Here is a 20323-nt window from a genome sequence, read left to right as displayed (position 1 = left end):
TATGTAAAGTTAGGACTATTTTATTTTTATGTCAGTTAAGTTAACAATAAGTACAAGTTATATAAACATTAATACGTTGTCTTTGTAATGTATAAAAGTATTAATATTTTTTAGTCACTTTATACAACATTAACAATTATTAACGATTTTTTTTTCTGCAATGAATTATTGACCATTGAAATAACTTCACATTGACATAAGATTTTTTTATGTAATATTAGTTATCAGCTCAATATATTATGTACTTATTGTTGTTATGTAACAACGAATATTTAGATATGTAAGTTCATATACACTTGTTATATACCACCGAGTTCATTCAAGTGTGTAAATGTATATTAACTTCCGCAATTAGTCATTAAGTGATCGCTGATTGCGCCCCTTAGATATCTTCACTAAGCGACAGTTTTTTTTACTATAAAAGGACTCTGAGTTGTAGTAAATATTTTTTATTATGTATTAAGTATTAACGAATGTATTAAAATAACCGAAAGTTTTAACATTTATACGAAAACATTGTCATTTCTGTTTTTTTTTATTGAAAATGAGAGAGATGACTAATATGTTTTTGAATACATGTTTCAGCAGTGGAAACGCATGGTTTGATCAATTCTTTATTACGTAATAGTTGTACTATGTCTAGTCAAAAGTGTGAAATAAAAATATTTAACGAATCATTACTATTATTATTTCTATTTTTAAGGTAAATAAAACAATGAGCGTTGGTGATGCGATTTAAGTACAGGACAGTGGAATGTAATCTACACATTCCAAATAATTGTCGACTGAGTCTATAATTTCCGACAAACTCTATGTCGGGAATTACATTAATATTTAGCTGGTTGCGGAGGCGGCGTCGATTTCTTCTACGCTCTAAACGCTCTCCTCGTTTATGAGAAGTGTTTTAGCACCCTAAATTAAAAACATCCTCGCAGCCATTTCAAATGAATTAATAAGAAAATCAACACAAACGAAAATCATAAGAACACTTTTGATTTCGTCAATTTCGAGGTTAAACTTCCGAAGAATTATCTGTCAAAATCAAATTTTCGTTCCGAACCTTGTGAATTAGAGTAGGTTTAGAGAGCTTAAACGTCAAATTGTTTCGTTCGGACGAAGTTGCGGAACGAATGGAATTGTAGTAGCAAACACACGAAGTTTCGGACGAAACTTCGTTTTTCGTCGAATTAGAGTAGACCCCCACGTTCAATCTCGCTATATACCAATGTGTTTTACGAATTCCATATGGACAATTCGACATTCTTACGATGAAGGAAAAAATCTTAATGCTCTACTTATATCAGCAAGTCTAAGCACTGGGCCAGCGTTGATTATGGCTTAGTCACACCTAATTTGGATAGTCTCCGAGCTCCAAAAGGCTTAACGTGGATAAGCTAACAAGTAAATAAAACAAAAGATTAAAAAGCGCACAATTTATTACAATTTATTTAATATAATACCAGTAGGTCGTATTGTTTTAGGAATAAATATTATTATCTGTAGATTTTCATTGTTGAATAACATCTCATCCTCTCATTTTAATTTTAAAACATAGAATTTTATACGTTTTTGTACATATTTCTCAACAATGGAAACCCACATTAAACAGAACGAATTAAACATATAACTTTGTTTTTTAATGTTGCTATAAAATCGAAACTCTATTCCTACGTTAATACTAAAACTTCAATTTCACTACATTTTTTTTTACTAGACTTAAATAATTAGATTTAACTATAATAATAAGGGAATAGAAAGCGATTAAATCATAATTACAAGGCAAAGTTTTATATAATAAATGGCTGTCAAATTATTAAAAAAAAAAACCGTACAAAATGCTGCATCTGTCAAAATTTCGAAATACAATCTGTGGCACATGTTTTAATTTATCAATTTATTTATAATAGGTTTATTTTAAATCTATATCAATAGGGAAAGGGATTCATATTGGCTACTTACGTTATGTTTTGCTCGTTTCAACTTCGCAAACTTTTATTGAAAAATATTAGCAGATTTTTATTGATTTATTTAATTTAGTAACCATTTCTAAACTTGTGTTAGGATTCGAACCCTCGACCACGTGTTCGATTGACCGTTCTTAACCATTAAGTTATTGGCGTTTTGTTATTTATGTCGACGTAATGCAAAACCTAACGTATGTAGCCTGCATTATATCTACAGAGCATCTTTTTAGAAGGAATACATTGGCAAAATTTAACGCCGTAATCTACAAAAGTGTTGCTATATGAAAAAATTACAATACTTATGTGGTTAGTCCATCTATTCCCCTGAAACATAACCGCTAGGGGTAATAGATGTCCAAGTAGGTGTCCGGTCCTGTGAAAATTCAAACATCCTTCATAGTTTCGTACAGTCGCGTCAACAATTATTACTAAGAAGATTAACTTCATATGGAAACTGAGCCGTGAGTTGTCGTACTTAACACTTAGCATGCGGGCATACTTCGCCGCAGAATTACGCGTACAGCGGGCGTTTTTATCGGGTATCCACCACAAATCTACTAAATACGTACTTTTACGTGACCTGCGCTCTAGTGACAGACTGCAAAAAAAACGTAAAAATACGTTGCCAGCATGCCAAGTGTTAAGATAGTCATTCTAAAGAATTACGTTCAATTTTAACATTTATATATTCAAGAGATTTTTTTATTTTTAAAATAGCAAATTTATTCTTTAAATATTAAATTCACATAATAACACTTTTATTTCTGATAGTACCAATTGAGTTGGCATTATACAGTATGTTACATTTTTCACGGGGGGAATTTTTGGAGATATATTATTATCCCTCTAGGAGTTTTATTTTAGGGTGAATAGATGGCTAGTTAGGCTACTTATTCAATATACAATAAGTCTAATACATTGTTACCAGGAAGAGGATTTTTTTAAAATTTTTATACAATTTACAATGATTTAGAATTAGGCTACGCTGTATGCTTAATCTAAAAACAACTATATTTATCTATTTTAATTTTTCCTTACATATTTATTATTTTAATTTTATCTGTATTAAAAAATTTAATGGCCAGTATTAATTTGTATTTTCTTAAACAAAATCTACGTTAAGAAATACAGAAATGTATAAGTACTATGCGGACAATATAACATGATAGTTGAATCTAAACGTCACGCGTACTGTGTGCAAAAATCGACGCCCCCACCGAATAACCCCGTAATAGGAAAAATCAAATTTTTCAGGAGAACCAAAAAACCGTATTTCTTTCATAACTTCATCAATAATTATTGTACAAGAATCTTTTAGATACCAAAACAAAGCTAATTTTTATAGCTACATTGTATTTAATTTTTTCATGTATTCCGGGCGTATTTTGTGCTATGAAGGAAAAATTATAATACCGGAAATAAAAAAAAATCTGTTTCAATAATGACTTTTTATCTCCGTAATTAAGAAAAATATAAAAAAAATCACAACACGTAATAGGACCTTTAGATGCCGAATTCGACAGAATAGTAAAAACCTGGTAAGAGTCCATTACGGGATTATTCGATGGGGGCGTCGGTATCATCATCATCATCATCATCGTCGACAATTATATCATAATTATGAGATTTTTTGGTGTACTTCACGCCTGACAGAGGGCGCTGAACTACAATACAAATTTTGTTGTATTTTGATGATCTTTCGATGGCTATTGTCACAAATATTTGTACTAAGCTCACGGAGTTAAATGTTTTCAAAAACACTTTTTTTATATCTTAGTAAATTTTGAATGAATTTTAATTTAAATAATAAAAGAGAAAATCATGTTTAACTGTGGGTTTCTGAGATAAAAATCCCTGTTTTTAAACATGTTGCTATCTCTGTTTTGTCGATAATAATGACAGGGATGAAGTTTTATATATAGATTTTTGTCTCAGAAACCAACTGTAATCAACAAAGTTATATCTGCCCGTTTATATACCTTATTTATTTTTTATTCCAATATCCTAATATTATGCTTTATTGATGGTATATAATAATATTGCAACTAGCTTCCTAATGTGTTACAAACGTATTTACACACATTTATTAAAGTCACATTACATAAGGATTTTATTTATTTTAAATAAAAAATAAATTCAAATTAAATCGAAAATGTATTTTTCAACAATCAATTTTTCATTAAATACTTCAAAATTAAGAATAACGCCATCTAGTTAGTTACAAAATGAAATAAGAGTCGGTATAAAAATTTCAAATACCTTGTTGCCTTAGAACAGTGATTGTCAAACTTATTTTCTTTCACCGCCCCCTTTGAAAATCAATTATATTTCAGAGCGCCCCTAATTTTTATTCAGCCCTAAAACTTAAAAACCACAATTTCATTACTTCAATTAATTTAAATGCCCCCCAATTTTGGGCCCCTTATCGCCCCCTCCTAGGTTTCAAACACCCCCATGGGGGTGTTATCGCCCACTTTGGGAAACACTGGCTTAGAACATCGCACGAGTCGCTGCGCAGAAAACAAGTTTGAAAGTATTGCGCAGTCCGCAACTTTAATCCACCAAGTTACTAAAAAAAAATTACGTCTTATCTTTTTTTTAAGTTTAAATAATTGATTTATTAATGAAACTATATTAAGTACATTTTTTTTTAATAAATGAAATGATTCGACTCTTTCTATTTTCACTAATAAGAAAGAGACACAATATTTGGCTATTAAATATCTCAAAAACTACGTGTAATTTCTTATTAAGTGCATTATTTTCACTATTTAGAGGTATTTTCAATCTGTACTTTTAATACTTTATTTTATATGGCAACATACAATAATTTCTATTGCAAGAAATAATTAAAGAAGTGTACTATTTTTTTTCTAGAAAATTCTAAAACTATCTAGATTATATAATAGATTTCAATATACGTATTAAAAGCCGTAAGAATAAATCAAAAATCTTATTGTCTATTCACTTTAATAATTTAAATCCTCTTCAAAATAACATTTATTTTTTTTAATAAATAAAATTAATTTAAATTATTATAAATTAAATATTATTTAACTTAGTATTTTAATACTTTGGCAAAGTATTTTTGATAACTATTTTATGAATACTTCGAAAATAAAAGGGATTTCGCGTAACAAAACTAAAGAAATGTTTTTTGTTGTTATAAATATGTCAGCAAATAATTTTGACTTTGTGATTATTTTGAACATTACGTAGTCTAGGAAACATTCATGTTTGAATCTCAAATGTAATCAAATTCGTACTTTTTTTATAGTGCACATTTTATGATCAGTGTCCAAATTTTTGTGTTGTATGACTGTTCTGTGACGTAATATCATATAATTATTTTCGCATCCCACTCATTATAGATATAGTATACAATATTGACACAATAAAAACTATAATTTAGATTTTTAACTAGACGAAATCATCTGAAAAGGTGACCTCATTGCTAGTGTCAAATGAAATTTCAAAGAAATGGGTAGGAAATTAAAGTCCTCGACAAGAAAATTTGTGAGAAAAGTGTTATTGTGACAGAAGTATACAGTCTGTTGCATAGCACTGCTTTATTACTGCTAAACACACAAAAATATAGTTATCTCTTTTTATTCCTCTGAAAAGAATAGAGACAATAATATATATGGTGCTTACCAACGATACCAAAGACAACGGAACTTTAAAATTTGAAAAAGAATAAAAATTAAATACTTATAATGTACTTTATTTGGTTAAATTACTAGTGCATTATATTAAATTATTTTCTATACTACTTCATTGGATATCGTCAAGGAAATATAAACTTTATTTTCAATGGGATCAATAACATAATTGAACAACAAATTTCTTTCTTCAAAAATAAAATGCATATTTAAAATGCAATATATTAAAATATTTACAATAATCAAAATCATAATTTGATTGTAACCTCATTGAAAAACGTGCCCTAAGTTGTGGTGTTAAAGTCTAAATTCGCTTGCATTTTACTATTAAAGCAAATATAAAAATAACAAAATTAATACAATGTTAAATGATTTCGTAATGAAAATGAAATCGTATTCCTTACGCAATTAAATCGAAATTGCATTGTTAATTAAAACTATAATTATTTTAAACAAATCACATTTTACGGCACTGAAAAATAATTCATAAAAACACTAACATTGTCAATTAAATTAACACACAGAAATAAACCTTAACAACAAAGAAATAAAGTCACTTTTGCATTGTCAATTTATTTACTAATTATTTTAAATCTTTTCACTTTAATAGTGGTTTTGTTGGCGCACAATTTTAACGCGGTTGCTGCAGCGATGTAGTCCGCTCCCGACAAATCCTTACCATCGACTGACACTAACAGGTCACCTTTTTGAATTCTACCGTCAACTTCTGCAGGCGAACCGGGAAGCTGGAAATTCAATTTAAAGGTACATATAGTCTATGCTTGAAGATATTTCGTTGACGTTAATAAACATCGATACATCTATACCAGTGATTTTCAAACTGATTTCTTTCACCGCCCCCTTTGAAAATCAATTATATTTCAAAGCGCCCGTAATTTCTATTCAGCCCTAAAACTTAAAAACCACAATTTCATTACTTGAATTAATTTCAATGCCCCCATTTTTTGGGCCTCTTAAAGCCCCCTCCTAGGTTTCAAAAGCCCCCAAGGAGGCGTTATCGCACACTTTTGGAAACACTGATCTAAACTGTCGTATTAGCTTTTGCTAACGTAACTCGTTAGGTAAGGGAAAAATTACAAAAAAAAAATTGCAGTTACGCTACGCGATAGAAAATTATACATGTTCCAAACTTAACCTAGGTACGTTCATCTGTCCTGTTTTTTTATCTATGGATTTTCTAACTTATAATCTATACCAGTGTTTCCCAAAGTGGGCGATAACGCCTCCTTGGAGGCGTTTGAAACCTAGGAGGGGGCGATAAGAGGCCCAAAAATGGGGGACATTGAAATTAATTAAAGTAATGAAATTGTGGTTTTTAAGTTTTAGGGCTGAATAAAAATTAGGGGGCTCTGAAATATAATTTATTTTCAAAGGGGGCGGTGAAAGAAAATAAGTATGACAATTACTGGTCTATACTAATAATAGTAATGTAAAGAGGAAAGATTTGTTTGTTTGCATTGGTTACGAAACTAATGAAGCGATTGGAAAAATTCTTTCACTGTTGTAAAGCTACACTATCTCCGGGGATATATAATGTAGTTATGACAAGATTTTTATTAATTCCTCGCGGATAAAGTCGCGGACAACTACTAGTATTAGATACTCACAAGATCTCCGATGTAAACACCAGTTCCCTGTACTGGAGCTACACAAGTCAGCCCCAACACACGACCTGACTTCTTCGTCAGATCCACCTCCACTTCCTCGTACTGGATCGGATCAGGTCTGAACACTGTCAGCTTCAGCTGTAATACAAAATATTGTTACATATTAAAACGAGCTGATGTCACGGGAAGTAGTTAAACCTTTTTCCATTGAGACTCTGACCCTCTATTTCTGTGAGCAATTTATGAGTTAAACATTTTTCCACTAAGACTCTGAACCACTATTTCTGTGAGCAATTTATGAGTTAAACATTTTTCCACTGACACTCCGACGCACTATTTCTGTGAGCAATTTATGAGTTAAACCTTTTTCCACTGAGACACTGACCCACTATTTCTGTGAGCAATTTATGAGTTAAACGTTTTTCCACTAGCAGGACTGACTGCGACTCTGACCCACTATTTCTGTTTATGAACAATGGCGTTTGCTAGCAGTTTTCTTGTATTCCAAAATATACAATAAAACAATGACATTAGATTTTACAAAAGCAATAATTCAAATACAAATTCAAAATTCTTTATTTCGGACTACAGAGATCCATATTTGGTTAAAAAATTACAAAACTAGAAACTTAGATGACTACGGTTAGTAGAAATAAAGCTAGTGAAACTGTAATGAGATGTCTCAGCACTATATATATATGAGGGTCACTAACTATTGCTTTCAGGATGCTGTTGTCACTCTCTCAGAGCCTCATCACCAGTGACAAAATGAAAAATTATGTTTCAACAAAATATTTTTACTATGAAAGAACAGATTCTGATTATGAAAATAAAATATTATTGACCAGTGTCATGGCCGTTGTCATAAAAAGTCGCGCTAGTCGAAAAGGGTCTTAAGTTTTATATATCGATTGTAAGAACTGACCTTCGGTGCTTTAAGTTTGATGCTGAGACAGACTCTCTCGTGCGCCATCTTGTTGGTTATGACGATGCCGTTGCACTCACGGATCTGATCACCGACTTGCAGACGTCCATCTTTTCCGATTGCTCCCGTCTTATATATATCTAGTATTACCGCTGCTGCACCCTGAAATGTAAGGAAGTATTTTGTTAAATGTAAAGAGGTATTTTTAAGAAACAAAGTATTTACGCATACAGTCCAAGTTAGATAAGCGAGAATCCTCTATAAGAGAGAGTCATTTCTCTGATCCGACGATAGACCTCCATAAGCTAGAAACTAATGTTAGAAAGAGAATGCGAGAAAAAATATCGTGATCCCTTGGACTCTCGCTTATCCCGGTTCGACTATTTGCAGAAATTTACTTAATATTTGAATTTTTTTAACTTTAATGTGACTTGCAATTTTTTTTTAATTTCCTAGCTTATAAGCTTTGTAATATATTATAATTACAGTTGCAGAAAAAACTGTAAATTTATTGCAATTTCTAATTGCAAAGTAATCAAAATAATAAATTAATTAATAACGGCTTAACTCACGTGTGATCTTCTGGTGACGGCACCGACTAGTTACGGACCCATCGGGGGTCATCTTCAGGCCGAGTATTTATTCTGAGGACTTTGCGGTCGCGTCACGTCTCGCACTGAAGATGACCCCCGACGGGTCCGAAACTAGTCGGTGCCGTCACCGGACGACACGTGAATTAAGCCGTTGTTAATTAATTTATTTTTATGTCTCATGAAAGTTTAAATAATTTAATCAAAATAATCTTTATATACTTACTACTTATATACTTACATTAATCAATGTATCGCTGCCTCCAAGTAGAACAACTCCGAGGTTCTCATTGTTGGAGTTAATTTCAATAACCATCTCATGGTTAGGTTTGATCTGCGCTGTGGCGGGGTCTGGAGGAGGCTCCGCTGGAAATTTATTACTCATATTACTTAATTTTTAAGTTACATAACTTATGTATTTATACTTGTTAAGAACAGTGTAAACAAAACTATTAGTTTCATGTGTTGATCCCAGTCTTTCGTAAAAAAACAATTTTAACAGAAATTTACGTATATAAAATAATTTGTAAACTTTAGTTATGTCTAATCGATTGTGAATTTAATCAATTTAAAATTAAACAAGGCATTTTTTTAAATTTAATATTGGAACGAAGTTCCTTATCGCGCGTTGTGAAAGGGGGCTAGACGGAAAACATTCTTACGAAAAGTTGTCACGACACTTTTTGCTATAGTAAGTATGTTAACGACGAATGAGCGCTACTTCACCATGGCAACGACGTGACAATATATAACGAAAATTCATAGAAATAAAATGTACTTCTTGTGAAGACTTAAGTTTTTTATTCATAGAATAAACATTGGTTCCTTCACTAATTAATTGAAAGGAACTACGTTCCATCCGGGTGTCCCAACACACCTCTCAAGTTTTTTTTATTGAGTGTAAGGTTTTTTTGTGGCTTGTATTAAAACACAAAGCATACGTTTAGCAGGCGATGGCGCAGGTCTCGGTGTCTGAGGGCGAGACGCGCCGGCGGACAACCCGTCCGGAGTTTGATTCCCGCTTGCACCTGAAATACAAATATACAGAGTTAGAAGATAAGAGTAGAATTTGTCAACCATGGCCTCAAGCGTTATATTATCTTGCTCAATGATATCCTACAAGCTTTTTCCTACGAATCCTTCCGCGCGGAATCAAAAAAAAAATTTAAGTAGCCTAAAACCTAGCATATACTGATTTCTATAAAGGGATAGGCGATTGCTTGGTAATGACAGATTCTGTTACGTTCCGATTTAAACATGCCTGTTGTTGTTACGTGACAATTAATCTAGTCTATATCAGTGTTTCCCAAAGTGGGCGATAACGCCCCCTTGGAGGCGTTTGAAACCTAGGAGAGAGCGATAAAAGGCCCAAAAAATGCGGGGCATTGAAATTAATTAAAGTAATGAAATTGTGGTTTTTAAATTTTAGGGCTGAATAAAAATGAGGGTCGTTCTGAAATATAATTGATTTTCAAAGGGGGCGGTGAAAGAAATAAGTTTGACAATCACTGGTCTATATTATTCGTTCGAATTCACAGTAGCGGTACTGCTAAAAACTGCTATCATCAACTCCATAATGGCGAAAATCAAATAAGCACAAAATACTATGTCTTATAGCCAGTCCATTTATAAAGTTCAGTGTGTACATGAGACACTCACCAGATGTTCCTGAAGGATCTTCCTTGTCAGGGTCCTTCATGTTGGGACTACAGACTGTCAATATGACCACGCCTTCTGTGTGTTTGAGTTTAGCGGCCGCCTGGAATTCAATTCAGTTGCATGATATATCTAATATATAAAATTCTCGTGTCACAGTTTTCGTTCCCGTACTCCTCCGAAACGGCTTGACCGATTCTCATGAAATTTTGTGAGCATATTCAGTAGGTCTGAGAATCGGCCAACATCTATTTTTCATTTTGTTTTTTTTTTTAACAGCGCGCGGACGGAGTCGCGGGCCACAGCTAGTAATGTATGAGAAAATAATATTCAAACCAGCAATTTTATAACTAACTAGCTTTTACCCGCGACTCCGTCCGCGCGGAATAAAAAAAAATAAAAAACGGGGGTAAAAATTATCCTATGTCCGTGTCCTGGTTCTAAGCTACCTGCCCACCAATTTTCAGTCAAATCGATTCAGCCGTTCTTGAGTTATAAATAGTGTAACTAACACGACTTTCTTTTATAAATATAGATAACTTATTATAAAAAAATGAAATGATTACGAGTACTTTGGGTAAAGTTAAATTAAGTACTTACGGCATCGTAGCTGCAACTGAGCAAAGAGTCTCTATTTACGGCGAGGATCATGTCACCGATGTTAAGGCCGGCCTGGAAATAATTATGTCAATTAACCGTGGGTTTCTGAGACCAAAATGTCCATTTAAAACATATTTGTTATCTCAGGGATGATTATATGTTTTATGCATAGATTTAGGACTCAGAAATCCACGGTTAAAGATTAAAAATTTATTGATTCAGATAAAATGACAGAAGAAAATTCAACAATATTTGAATTCTTTCTTAAATTGTAAAGCACACTTTTGTTTTAGTGATTAGATCGATTTGGGAGTAAATTTCATTTTGAGTTGGCACAATTACATAAATGTCCTAGGTAATCCATACCTGTTCCGCGGCACTACCCTCCTGCAAGTCGGACACAAATATCCCGCGCCCCGCCTCCGTGTGCCGTCCTTCTATTATCATGATTCCTAATCCAGCCGGACCCTAAAAAAAACAACAATATTGTTTAGTCTCGAAACGCCTGCGAAAATAAAATACTTTGAATGTCAGAATAATTTCACCAAAACTTTAAAACGCCTGCAAAAAAATAATAGCATATTATGTATGTGTTACTATTGCTATTTTTGTTAAGGTAAGTATAAAATAAAATTTTACCTTTTTGATGGTAATGTCTCGTACTCCTTTGTAGCCGGCAAATCGATCCTCCGACTGAAATAGGGAAATAAAAAATAATAGTTTACTTTCCATTAATAAAAAAACTCGAAATGTCTTACTTAATAATAGTAGTTTTATACCAAATATTATTGTAATTTTTTAAATAAATTAATAAATTTCATAGAATATTAAAGATTTATAAAGGAGATAACAAAAACGAGGTATATTTATTTTGTGAGAAAATGAAACGCATTTTTTTTCATTATGTGGTTATATTTGACCTTCGTGATTCCAAAAATAAACATTTACAAACGCATTTTACATATTTCAAATGAATATGACCAGAGGACCTTGTCATTCAAACGATGGTTAAAAATTTTGCAAGATGCTTGGTTTTTTGATAAATACTTAAAAATTCTTATTATGTTTCCAGTCATGTATCTATTCCACTTGCAAGCGTCAGTGGGTAAGCACTTGACTTGTAGTCTGCAGGTCCCGGGTTCGAATACCGCCATGTACCAATGTATTTTTCGATTTACATATGTACATTTATCCGACGTTTTTACGGGAAAGGAAAACATGTAATGCAACCTGCACAAATCTGAGAAGTTCAATGATATGTGTGAAGCCAACAGGCACTGAGCCAGCGTGGTTGATTATAACCTAGTCACCCTCAACTTAGGGTAGGCTCCGAGCCCCTCATTGGGGAAGTATAGTGAGCTGATGATCTGTTCAACAAGTCATTACTGTCTAAAGGGACAAATAATATTTTAATTGCTGACTTAGGGTCCATTCAGATAGACCAGGCGGAGAGATCAAAGCAGATTTTTTATCATAAATAAAATGACATGGTTAAATGTTACTTTGCACATAATTTTAATCAAGAGCAAGCTCAAAATTTATAGTTTAAGTAAAATTAAACCTTATTTCAATGGTATAACGATTAATTTCGTTTGCAATAAAAATCGTAAACAGACCCTTAATAGTTAAAGATAAAAACTAGTATTATTTCGCTAATTAATACCGACAAGAAATTTATTACCTACTGTGTAATTATTACCCATATTAGGTAACTATTGTGTAATAAATTATATAACGTAGCGTGGATCTCTTCTATTCATCTCTATCAGCCGTCATATCTAAATTCACTCTCTTAGTACTAATCTTTCACACAATTCATTCATACTTTCTTCGCTATTACTTGTAAAGTGCACTTCTATATATTAAATGCCTCGTGCCAATGTTTACGCAAGTGGAAACACTTTATACAGGTAACATTATGTTTGTTCAGAACAAACACTGCCGTTAACGTCACATTATACGTACGATATACTTAAGACTTGGTGAAACAAATTAGAACACAATTTAAGAACCTCGTAAGATTAGATTTTCTTGTGTAAAAATAAAAAATGAAGACAGAGAAAGATGAAGGAAGTAAGACAAAAAATTAGTTTCCGAGTCTATAAATTAAAATGGGCAGATTTTTCTTCAGAAAAGAACCGAGGTTCGGCCCTCTCAGGCACCCTTTAATCGGAATGCTAAACTCGTAATGAGTGACAGCCCAAGCCGAGGTCCCCTCTCGGGGGCCCTTGAGCCCAGTTACTCCATGGAGCGTCCACTGAAGCGACCAAAGAGCTCAGTGACCTCCCAATCCGGTAATAATAATGAAGTAACAGCCCGAGACGAGGCTCCTGAGGGAGCCTTCGAGCCTAGTTACTCTTAAACGAGGTTTAGGCTTAACGCCATCCGCGCTCAGCCACCTCAAGTCCGGTGAAACTGTAAATGCCCCAAGGCAAACAGTGACTACTCAGTCACAAAAAAAAATCAGAAAAGAAAGAGAGTTAAAGAAAAGTTATCATTAATCTACCGTGTATTATCGTCAAAGAGAGAGTTATCTCTGTGTAGAGTCTGTCCTGTTCCGCTTTGTCTTATTTCCTTTTTTTAAAGACGACAAAACTGGGCAAAAGTTACAAGACAATTTGATCCAAATCACGTTAACTTTTTTTTGTGAATACTGGCTGAAAATGGACTTTCAAGTCATATTTCTTATAAAAATCCTGCTAGCCACTTTTCCTGTGCTAGCATTTCACGACAATAATCTAATGCCAAGATTTGAACCCCTGGCATCTAGATCGATAACCTATACCCTTAACCATTAGTCGATTTACTCTAAAAGTTTTACTTTTAGAGTAAATCGACTAATTCTTTTAATCCTGTCTCACTTCTTTCTAATATTATAAATGTGCAAGTTTAGATGGATGTTTGTTTGAAGCTATCTCCGGAACGGCTCAACGGATCTTAATGAAATTTGGCACAGATGTAGAATATAGTCTGGAAGAACACATAGGCTACTTATTACGTTTTTTTAATCCATGCGGACGGAGTCGCGGGCGACAGCTAGTATGAGATTAAATTTAAATTAATAAACATAACTATACAAATTTTAAACCGCGTGCCATTTGTTTATACAAGTGGGAAACACTTGATCAAATGTTGGTCAAACCGTGCCAATGTATATTCTGGTCAAACATTGTCTGAGAAAGTTTTAAACTGTAATAAACTTACGTTATTTATTAATATATGTTTTAATAATGCACCAAATATATGATGAAACCCGCGAAAAACAATGTAATTTATTGGAATTACTGAAATATACAAAATTAGCTGTCGCTCGCGACTTCATCCGCGCAGAATTAAAAAATGTAATAAGTAGTCTATGTGTTCTTCCAGACTATGTTCTATTTCTGTGCCAAATTTCATCAAGATCCGTTTAAGCCGTTCCAGAGGTATTTTAAAACAAACATCCATCTGAACATTCACATTTATAATATTAAAGTAAGAAGATTAACGGTAAACTTTAAATGCGTGATTATGGTGACCTTGAAACTTTAAAACACTTTATTTGTTACATTTCAAGGTAAAGATAAACTCGTCCTACATATTCTAATTACAGTTGCAGAATAAATGTTGATAAAGTTAAATACTTTTTTAACACCTTAATTGTTTAGTACAAATAATACTGCATTTTCGTTCATACATTTACAAGCTGCGGTTTCATCCAAACATTATTTTATATGAAGATAATTTCACTCCTTGAATTTATCCCTTGGATATATTCGTCTTTGATTTTACCCTAAAAAACGTAGTATGAACGATGTATAAACCTACAAAAATACATTAACTATTGTTTCTTCCAACGTGACATGAAATACCATAACAATTTAAATATGTTGGATAATAGAGTGGAATGTCAAATGTAGATTAATTGAAAATCTCTTAGGTTTCAACTGACATTTTGCTCTCTCAGTACTCGTATAATATTTCTAACCGCCAAAACTGTCAGTGTAATTATTTAACGTGGGTTTCTGAGAAAATATCGTCATCCCAGTCCCATTACCTTTGACAAAACAGAGATAAACTATGTCATAATCGGAGATTTTGATTATGTAATTGGTAATGATATAAATTACTCCAGTTTGGTCGAATCTTAGTATGCAAGTTAAACTAGTCGCGCTAGTGGAAAAGGGCCTTAAGAATAAAGACACTTTATTGAGAAATGTATAATGACAAAATTTTGGAAGTCGTTTTTACAATTTGAATTTTACCTTTCTCTTCCTGAATGAAAGCGTTCGTTGCCATATTTTCCTGAACAGCACAACTGGTTTGTACAATAGTTCACTGTCGCTTGGCCGTGTCGGCACTTCGTTCATTACAGTCATCACTTTAGCTCACTCATTATCACTGAACGATTGTTTTCATTCACTCACTTGTTTTACTGACTTCATATCACTGATTTAAAATTTGTCCTATAGTTTTGTATTGCACTGTTATAACTTTTTTTTGTTGATCGTATTAATTCTATTTTGGTAGTCACGTACTTACTAAGAAGAAAAAAAATTTCTAACGCTTTTTTATAAGCTTAATCAAAACTAAAGGTGTTTAATGATTCGGAACCTATTGATTCAATGATTAAAAATAGATTCGTTTAAAAAATAACAAGCTTTTGTTATTTCCTTGTTAATTAAAACACCTAAAAATTTGGAAAAAAAGATCGTCAAGTTGTTTCAAATGAGGCCAAACTTGATGAGTTCGTGTCATTTTGTTGCAAAGTTCCTATATCCAACTTCCAGATTCATCAACAGATCAACATGTCATCATAATAATGAATTGTCATGCATTTACACATGGATCAAATTTAATTTTCAATAATTGTTAACAAACATCGAGTTAGGTGAAATTATATAGATGTGTAGGGGATGAACAGATTACAGATTTCCATTGTAGATCCCGGGACCCTCGCCGTCATATTAGAGGAGGGCCACCGAGAAGGTTTTAGTAAGTAGAAATCTCATATAACCATGTCTTAGTCATGGCCCCAAAAACACAGAGTATATTTTTGAACATTCCCCCCGCACCCTGATACAGAAGAAATGGGGATGACTGTTTTAAATTTCATTGTCAGTGCTCGCCTACGTAACACAAATTTATATGCATAATTTTAATTCTTGAAGTTACTACATATATATTGTAACTTTAACTGGAATGTAGCTCTATATAGGCTATTTTTTCCTTTTTAGCCGACTTAAAAAAGAAGGAGGTTATCAATTCGACTGTATTTTTTTTATATGTGTTACCGCGAAACTCCGCCCCTGGTGGTCCGATTTTGATAAAAATAAATTTTGTTACCGGTCGTGACCGTTGGGAGCGTCGGTGGCTCAGGGGTTAAGCACTTGACTTGTAATCTGCAGGTCCAGGGTTCGAATCCCACCATGTACCAGTGTTTTTCGATTTACATATGTACATTTATCCGACGTTCTTACGGTGAAGGAAACCATCGTGATTCTGCACATATCTGAGAAGAAATTCAATGATATTTGTGAAGTCAACCAACCCGCACTTGACCAGGGTGGTTGACTATGGTCTAGTCACCCCCTAACTTAGGTTAGGCTCCAAGCCCCTCAATGGGGATGTATAGTGAGCTGATGATGATGATGATCGTTAGGTTATATTATAGAGATATGAAAGAGATCGCAATTAAAAAAGTACTTATGTCCATAGTTTAAGAAGCACTGGCTAGTAAAGTGACACTGTAACTGGATTGTAAACAGTATCAATTTATCTGAAGAGGCTTTTACCTGAACATGGTCGTATCGAGTTGCCTCAGATTGCGGTGATAGTGGACCGATAAAGTTTTATTATGTATCATAAAATGTTACTGGCGTGTGATAGGTTATATGTTTTTGCTTATAATAGAAGGTGATAAACGAGCGAAATGTCTCTTGAATTCGCTAAAATAGCGAAGTGACGGCACAAAGACAATTATTTAAAAAGTTACAGTTGCGTTACTTAACTTTGATGGACAGGTGATAGGACATTTTTTACAAATAACAATCAATGATAAATTGACAAATATGAAAATTTATAGGGAAATTTTTCATCAATGCAAAATAATATTAGTTTTTTATAGGTATAATATTATTATTTCTCCCAAGTTCAAAATAATATTAAATTAGTACTAATATTGGAGTTAACGTAATTGATTCTAAAATGTTATTTGTTTTATTATCCTTATTAAATATCCGAAGGTTATATAAGTTAAAATTATAGAATTTATGGGTAATAATATTCCTAATATAAATGTGGGTTTTCATTGTCAAGCCAGTCATAAAATAACACACTATATTTACGTAATTGTCTTGAGGCAGTGGAAGTTAAAAACAAAAAAAACTATCTCAAACAAAATGCGCTCAAAAGTAACTTAAAAAAACAATTTCAAACAAAATTCACTCAAAAGTAACGTAAAAAAACAATTTCAAACAAAATGCACTCAAAAGTAACGTAAAAAAATAATTTCAAACAAAATTCACTCAAAAGTAACATAAAAAAACAATTTCAAACAAAATGCATTCAAAAGTACCATAAAAAACAATCTCATACAAAATACACTAAAAAGAAACAAAATAATGTCATGAAAACTTCTTTCTTTCTTTCTTCTCTCTTTCAAAAACCCTCTAAACTCTAAAGAAAGTTCTCTTCTTTCTTGTAACATGTCTATATTGTATAATTATTGTTATTTCGCAGTCGGTGTCGGCCGAAGTAAATAGGTGACATTTTATATTTGAGATGTATTAGACATACTTACGTTTATGTCCCTACTTAGGCCGAAACCGACTCCAAAATAACAATAATTATACAATATAGACATGTTACAAGAAAGAAGAGAACTTTCTTTAGAGTTTAGAGGGTTTTTGAAAGAGAGAAGAAAGAAAGAAAGAAGTTTTCATGACATTATTTTGTTTCTTTTTAGTGTATTTTGTATGAGATTGTTTTTTATGGTACTTTTGAATGCATTTTGTTTGAAATTGTTTTTTTATGTTACTTTTGAGTGAATTTTGTTTGAAATTATTTTTTTACGTTACTTTTGAGTGCATTTTGTTTGAAATTGTTTTTTTACGTTACTTTTGAGTGAATTTTGTTTGAAATTGTTTTTTTAAGTTACTTTTGAGCGCATTTTGTTTGAGATAGTTTTTTTTGTTTTGAAGTCGGCTATTTTTTTTTCTTAAAATGTTTGTTTTATTTCTCAATTTTTAGTGAATTTGAAGTTTAATTACAAATTTCCTTAATACGTATAAGGACATAAATAAGACAAATAAAGAAAAGGACTTTCCTATTTAATATGTGTGTACTTCAATTCAAAAACTAATTTAGAATACACCAGATTACCACTTATCCTTTAAACAATGAAATAATTATCAAAATCGGTATACAAATTGAAAATTAACGAACTAATACATCGTAGCGTGCCTTTGTACTCTTTCAGAGTGCCGGCGGGCGCGGGTGCTAGCGCGGGCGCGTGTAAATCAAAATGTATGCAGACGCCATTTGCGTTCACAGTGCTCCCGCGAGCTGCGCGTCTTCATGAGGCGGGCGCGGGCGCGGGTGGCGCGGGAGTTTCTAATGGCTCAGTCCGCCCGTATCGTTCACAGTGATATAGCGTCTGTTAGGCGACTACGCGTGTGATTCTAAACCATTTTGATTCACCCGCCGAAGCGTCGTCAATCGTCATGGATATCAATACTGAAGAATTTATATCTGCAGTACAACATCGCACTGCTATTTGGCAAAGCAAACATCTGCAACATTTAATAGTAATAAATCAGCGTAAAAAGTACCATAAAAAACAATCTCAAACAAAATGCACTCAAAAGTAACATAAAAAAACAATTTCAAACAAAATGCATTCAAAAGTACCATAAAAAACCATCTCAAACAAAATGCACTAAAAAGAAACAAAATAATGACATGAAAACTTCTTTCTTTCTTTCTTCTCTCTTTCAAAAACCTTCTAAACTCTAAAGAAAGTTCTCTTCTTTCTTGTAACATGTCTATATTGTATAATTATTGTTATTTCGCAGTCGGTGTCGGCCAAAGTAAATATAATATTATACATTTTATATTTGAGATGTATGAGACATACTTACGTTTATGTCCCTACTTAGGCCGAAACCGACTCCAAAATAACAATAATTATACAATATAGACATGTTACAAGAAAGAAGAGAACTTTCTTTAGAGTTTAGAAGGTTTTTGAAAGAGAGAAGAAAGAAAGAAAGAAGTTTTCATGTCATTATTTTGTTTCTTTTTAGTGCATTTTGTTTGAGATGGTTTTTTATGGTACTTTTGAATGCATTTTGTTTGAAATTGTTTTTTTATGTTACTTTTGAGTGCATTTTGTTTGAGATTGTTTTTTATGGTACTTTTGAATGCATTTTGTTTGAAATTATTTTTTTTTGTTACTTTTGAGTGCATTTTGTTTGAGATTGTTTTTTTTGAAGTCGGCTATTTTTTTTTTCTTAAAATTTTTGTTTTATTTCACAATTTTTAGTGAATTTGAAGTTCAATTACAAATTTCCTTAATACGTATGAGGAAAGAAATAAAGAAAAGGACTTTCCTATTTAATATGTGTGTACTTCAATTCAAAAACTAATTTAGAATGCAGCAGATAACCACTTATCCTTTAAACAGTGAAATAATTATCAAAATCGGTATACAAATTGAAAATTAACGAACTAATACATCGTAGCGTGCCTGTTATTTAGTCCAGCCGCGCGCCGCCGTAGAATTTTTCGAATGCGCGTAGTTTTTAATAATTTAATATCTTCCAAACTATTGATCAGAATTACACAGTTTAAAGGCTAATGTAATCTGCATTTAATACTCTAGCCATCAAACATATTTATTTGGATAAGGATTCATATCGAATATAATATAATAGCGCCGTAAGCTTACGACGCTGTTTTTCGTGTGCATTTTAATCGAAGTTTGTTCACAATAACATGGTTTTTGTGAGACATCCATAGATGATAGATATATGCCACCTGAGACTTTTATTTAGCAAATTTAAGGATCTATAATTACTCCATACATCATTTTAATGTAGGTCATATAGTTTGACCTACGTAAGCCCAGAAAGCAAATTTGTGCTATTCATTGTAACGCGATGTAGCATTTTTCGTTTCCGCGTAATTTTATTCTTACGATATCTCCTAAACTATTAGACAGAATGATATAGTTTTAATTGCAAATATAATCTACATTAAATTCTCTTGATAATGAACATGTTTATTTACATAAGGGTTAATACTGAACTTGAATAAT

The 20323-nt window shown here is 32.5% G+C and overlaps 1 protein-coding gene across 1 annotated transcript in view; it reads right to left on the bottom strand.

Moving 5' to 3' along the window:
- Positions 1-6184: 6184 nt before the first annotated feature.
- LOC106713382 overlaps positions 6185-20323 on the bottom strand; it is a 117924-nt gene continuing 103785 nt past the window's right edge. The window contains exons 28-36 of the mRNA XM_045684289.1: positions 11665-11718; positions 11392-11493; positions 11026-11097; positions 10429-10528; positions 9711-9797; positions 9011-9135; positions 8180-8341; positions 7255-7392; positions 6185-6372 (exon numbers count right to left, since the gene is read on the bottom strand). Of these exons, the coding sequence (XP_045540245.1) occupies positions 6199-6372; positions 7255-7392; positions 8180-8341; positions 9011-9135; positions 9711-9797; positions 10429-10528; positions 11026-11097; positions 11392-11493; positions 11665-11718 (1014 nt within the window). The 3' untranslated portion in view covers positions 6185-6198. The remainder of the gene's footprint in view (positions 6373-7254; positions 7393-8179; positions 8342-9010; positions 9136-9710; positions 9798-10428; positions 10529-11025; positions 11098-11391; positions 11494-11664; positions 11719-20323) is intronic.

Source organism: Papilio machaon, chromosome 25 (assembly GCF_912999745.1).
Source record: "Papilio machaon chromosome 25, ilPapMach1.1, whole genome shotgun sequence".
Lineage (NCBI taxonomy): Eukaryota > Metazoa > Arthropoda > Insecta > Lepidoptera > Papilionidae > Papilio > Papilio machaon.
This window is presented reverse-complemented; position numbering and strand designations above follow the sequence as displayed.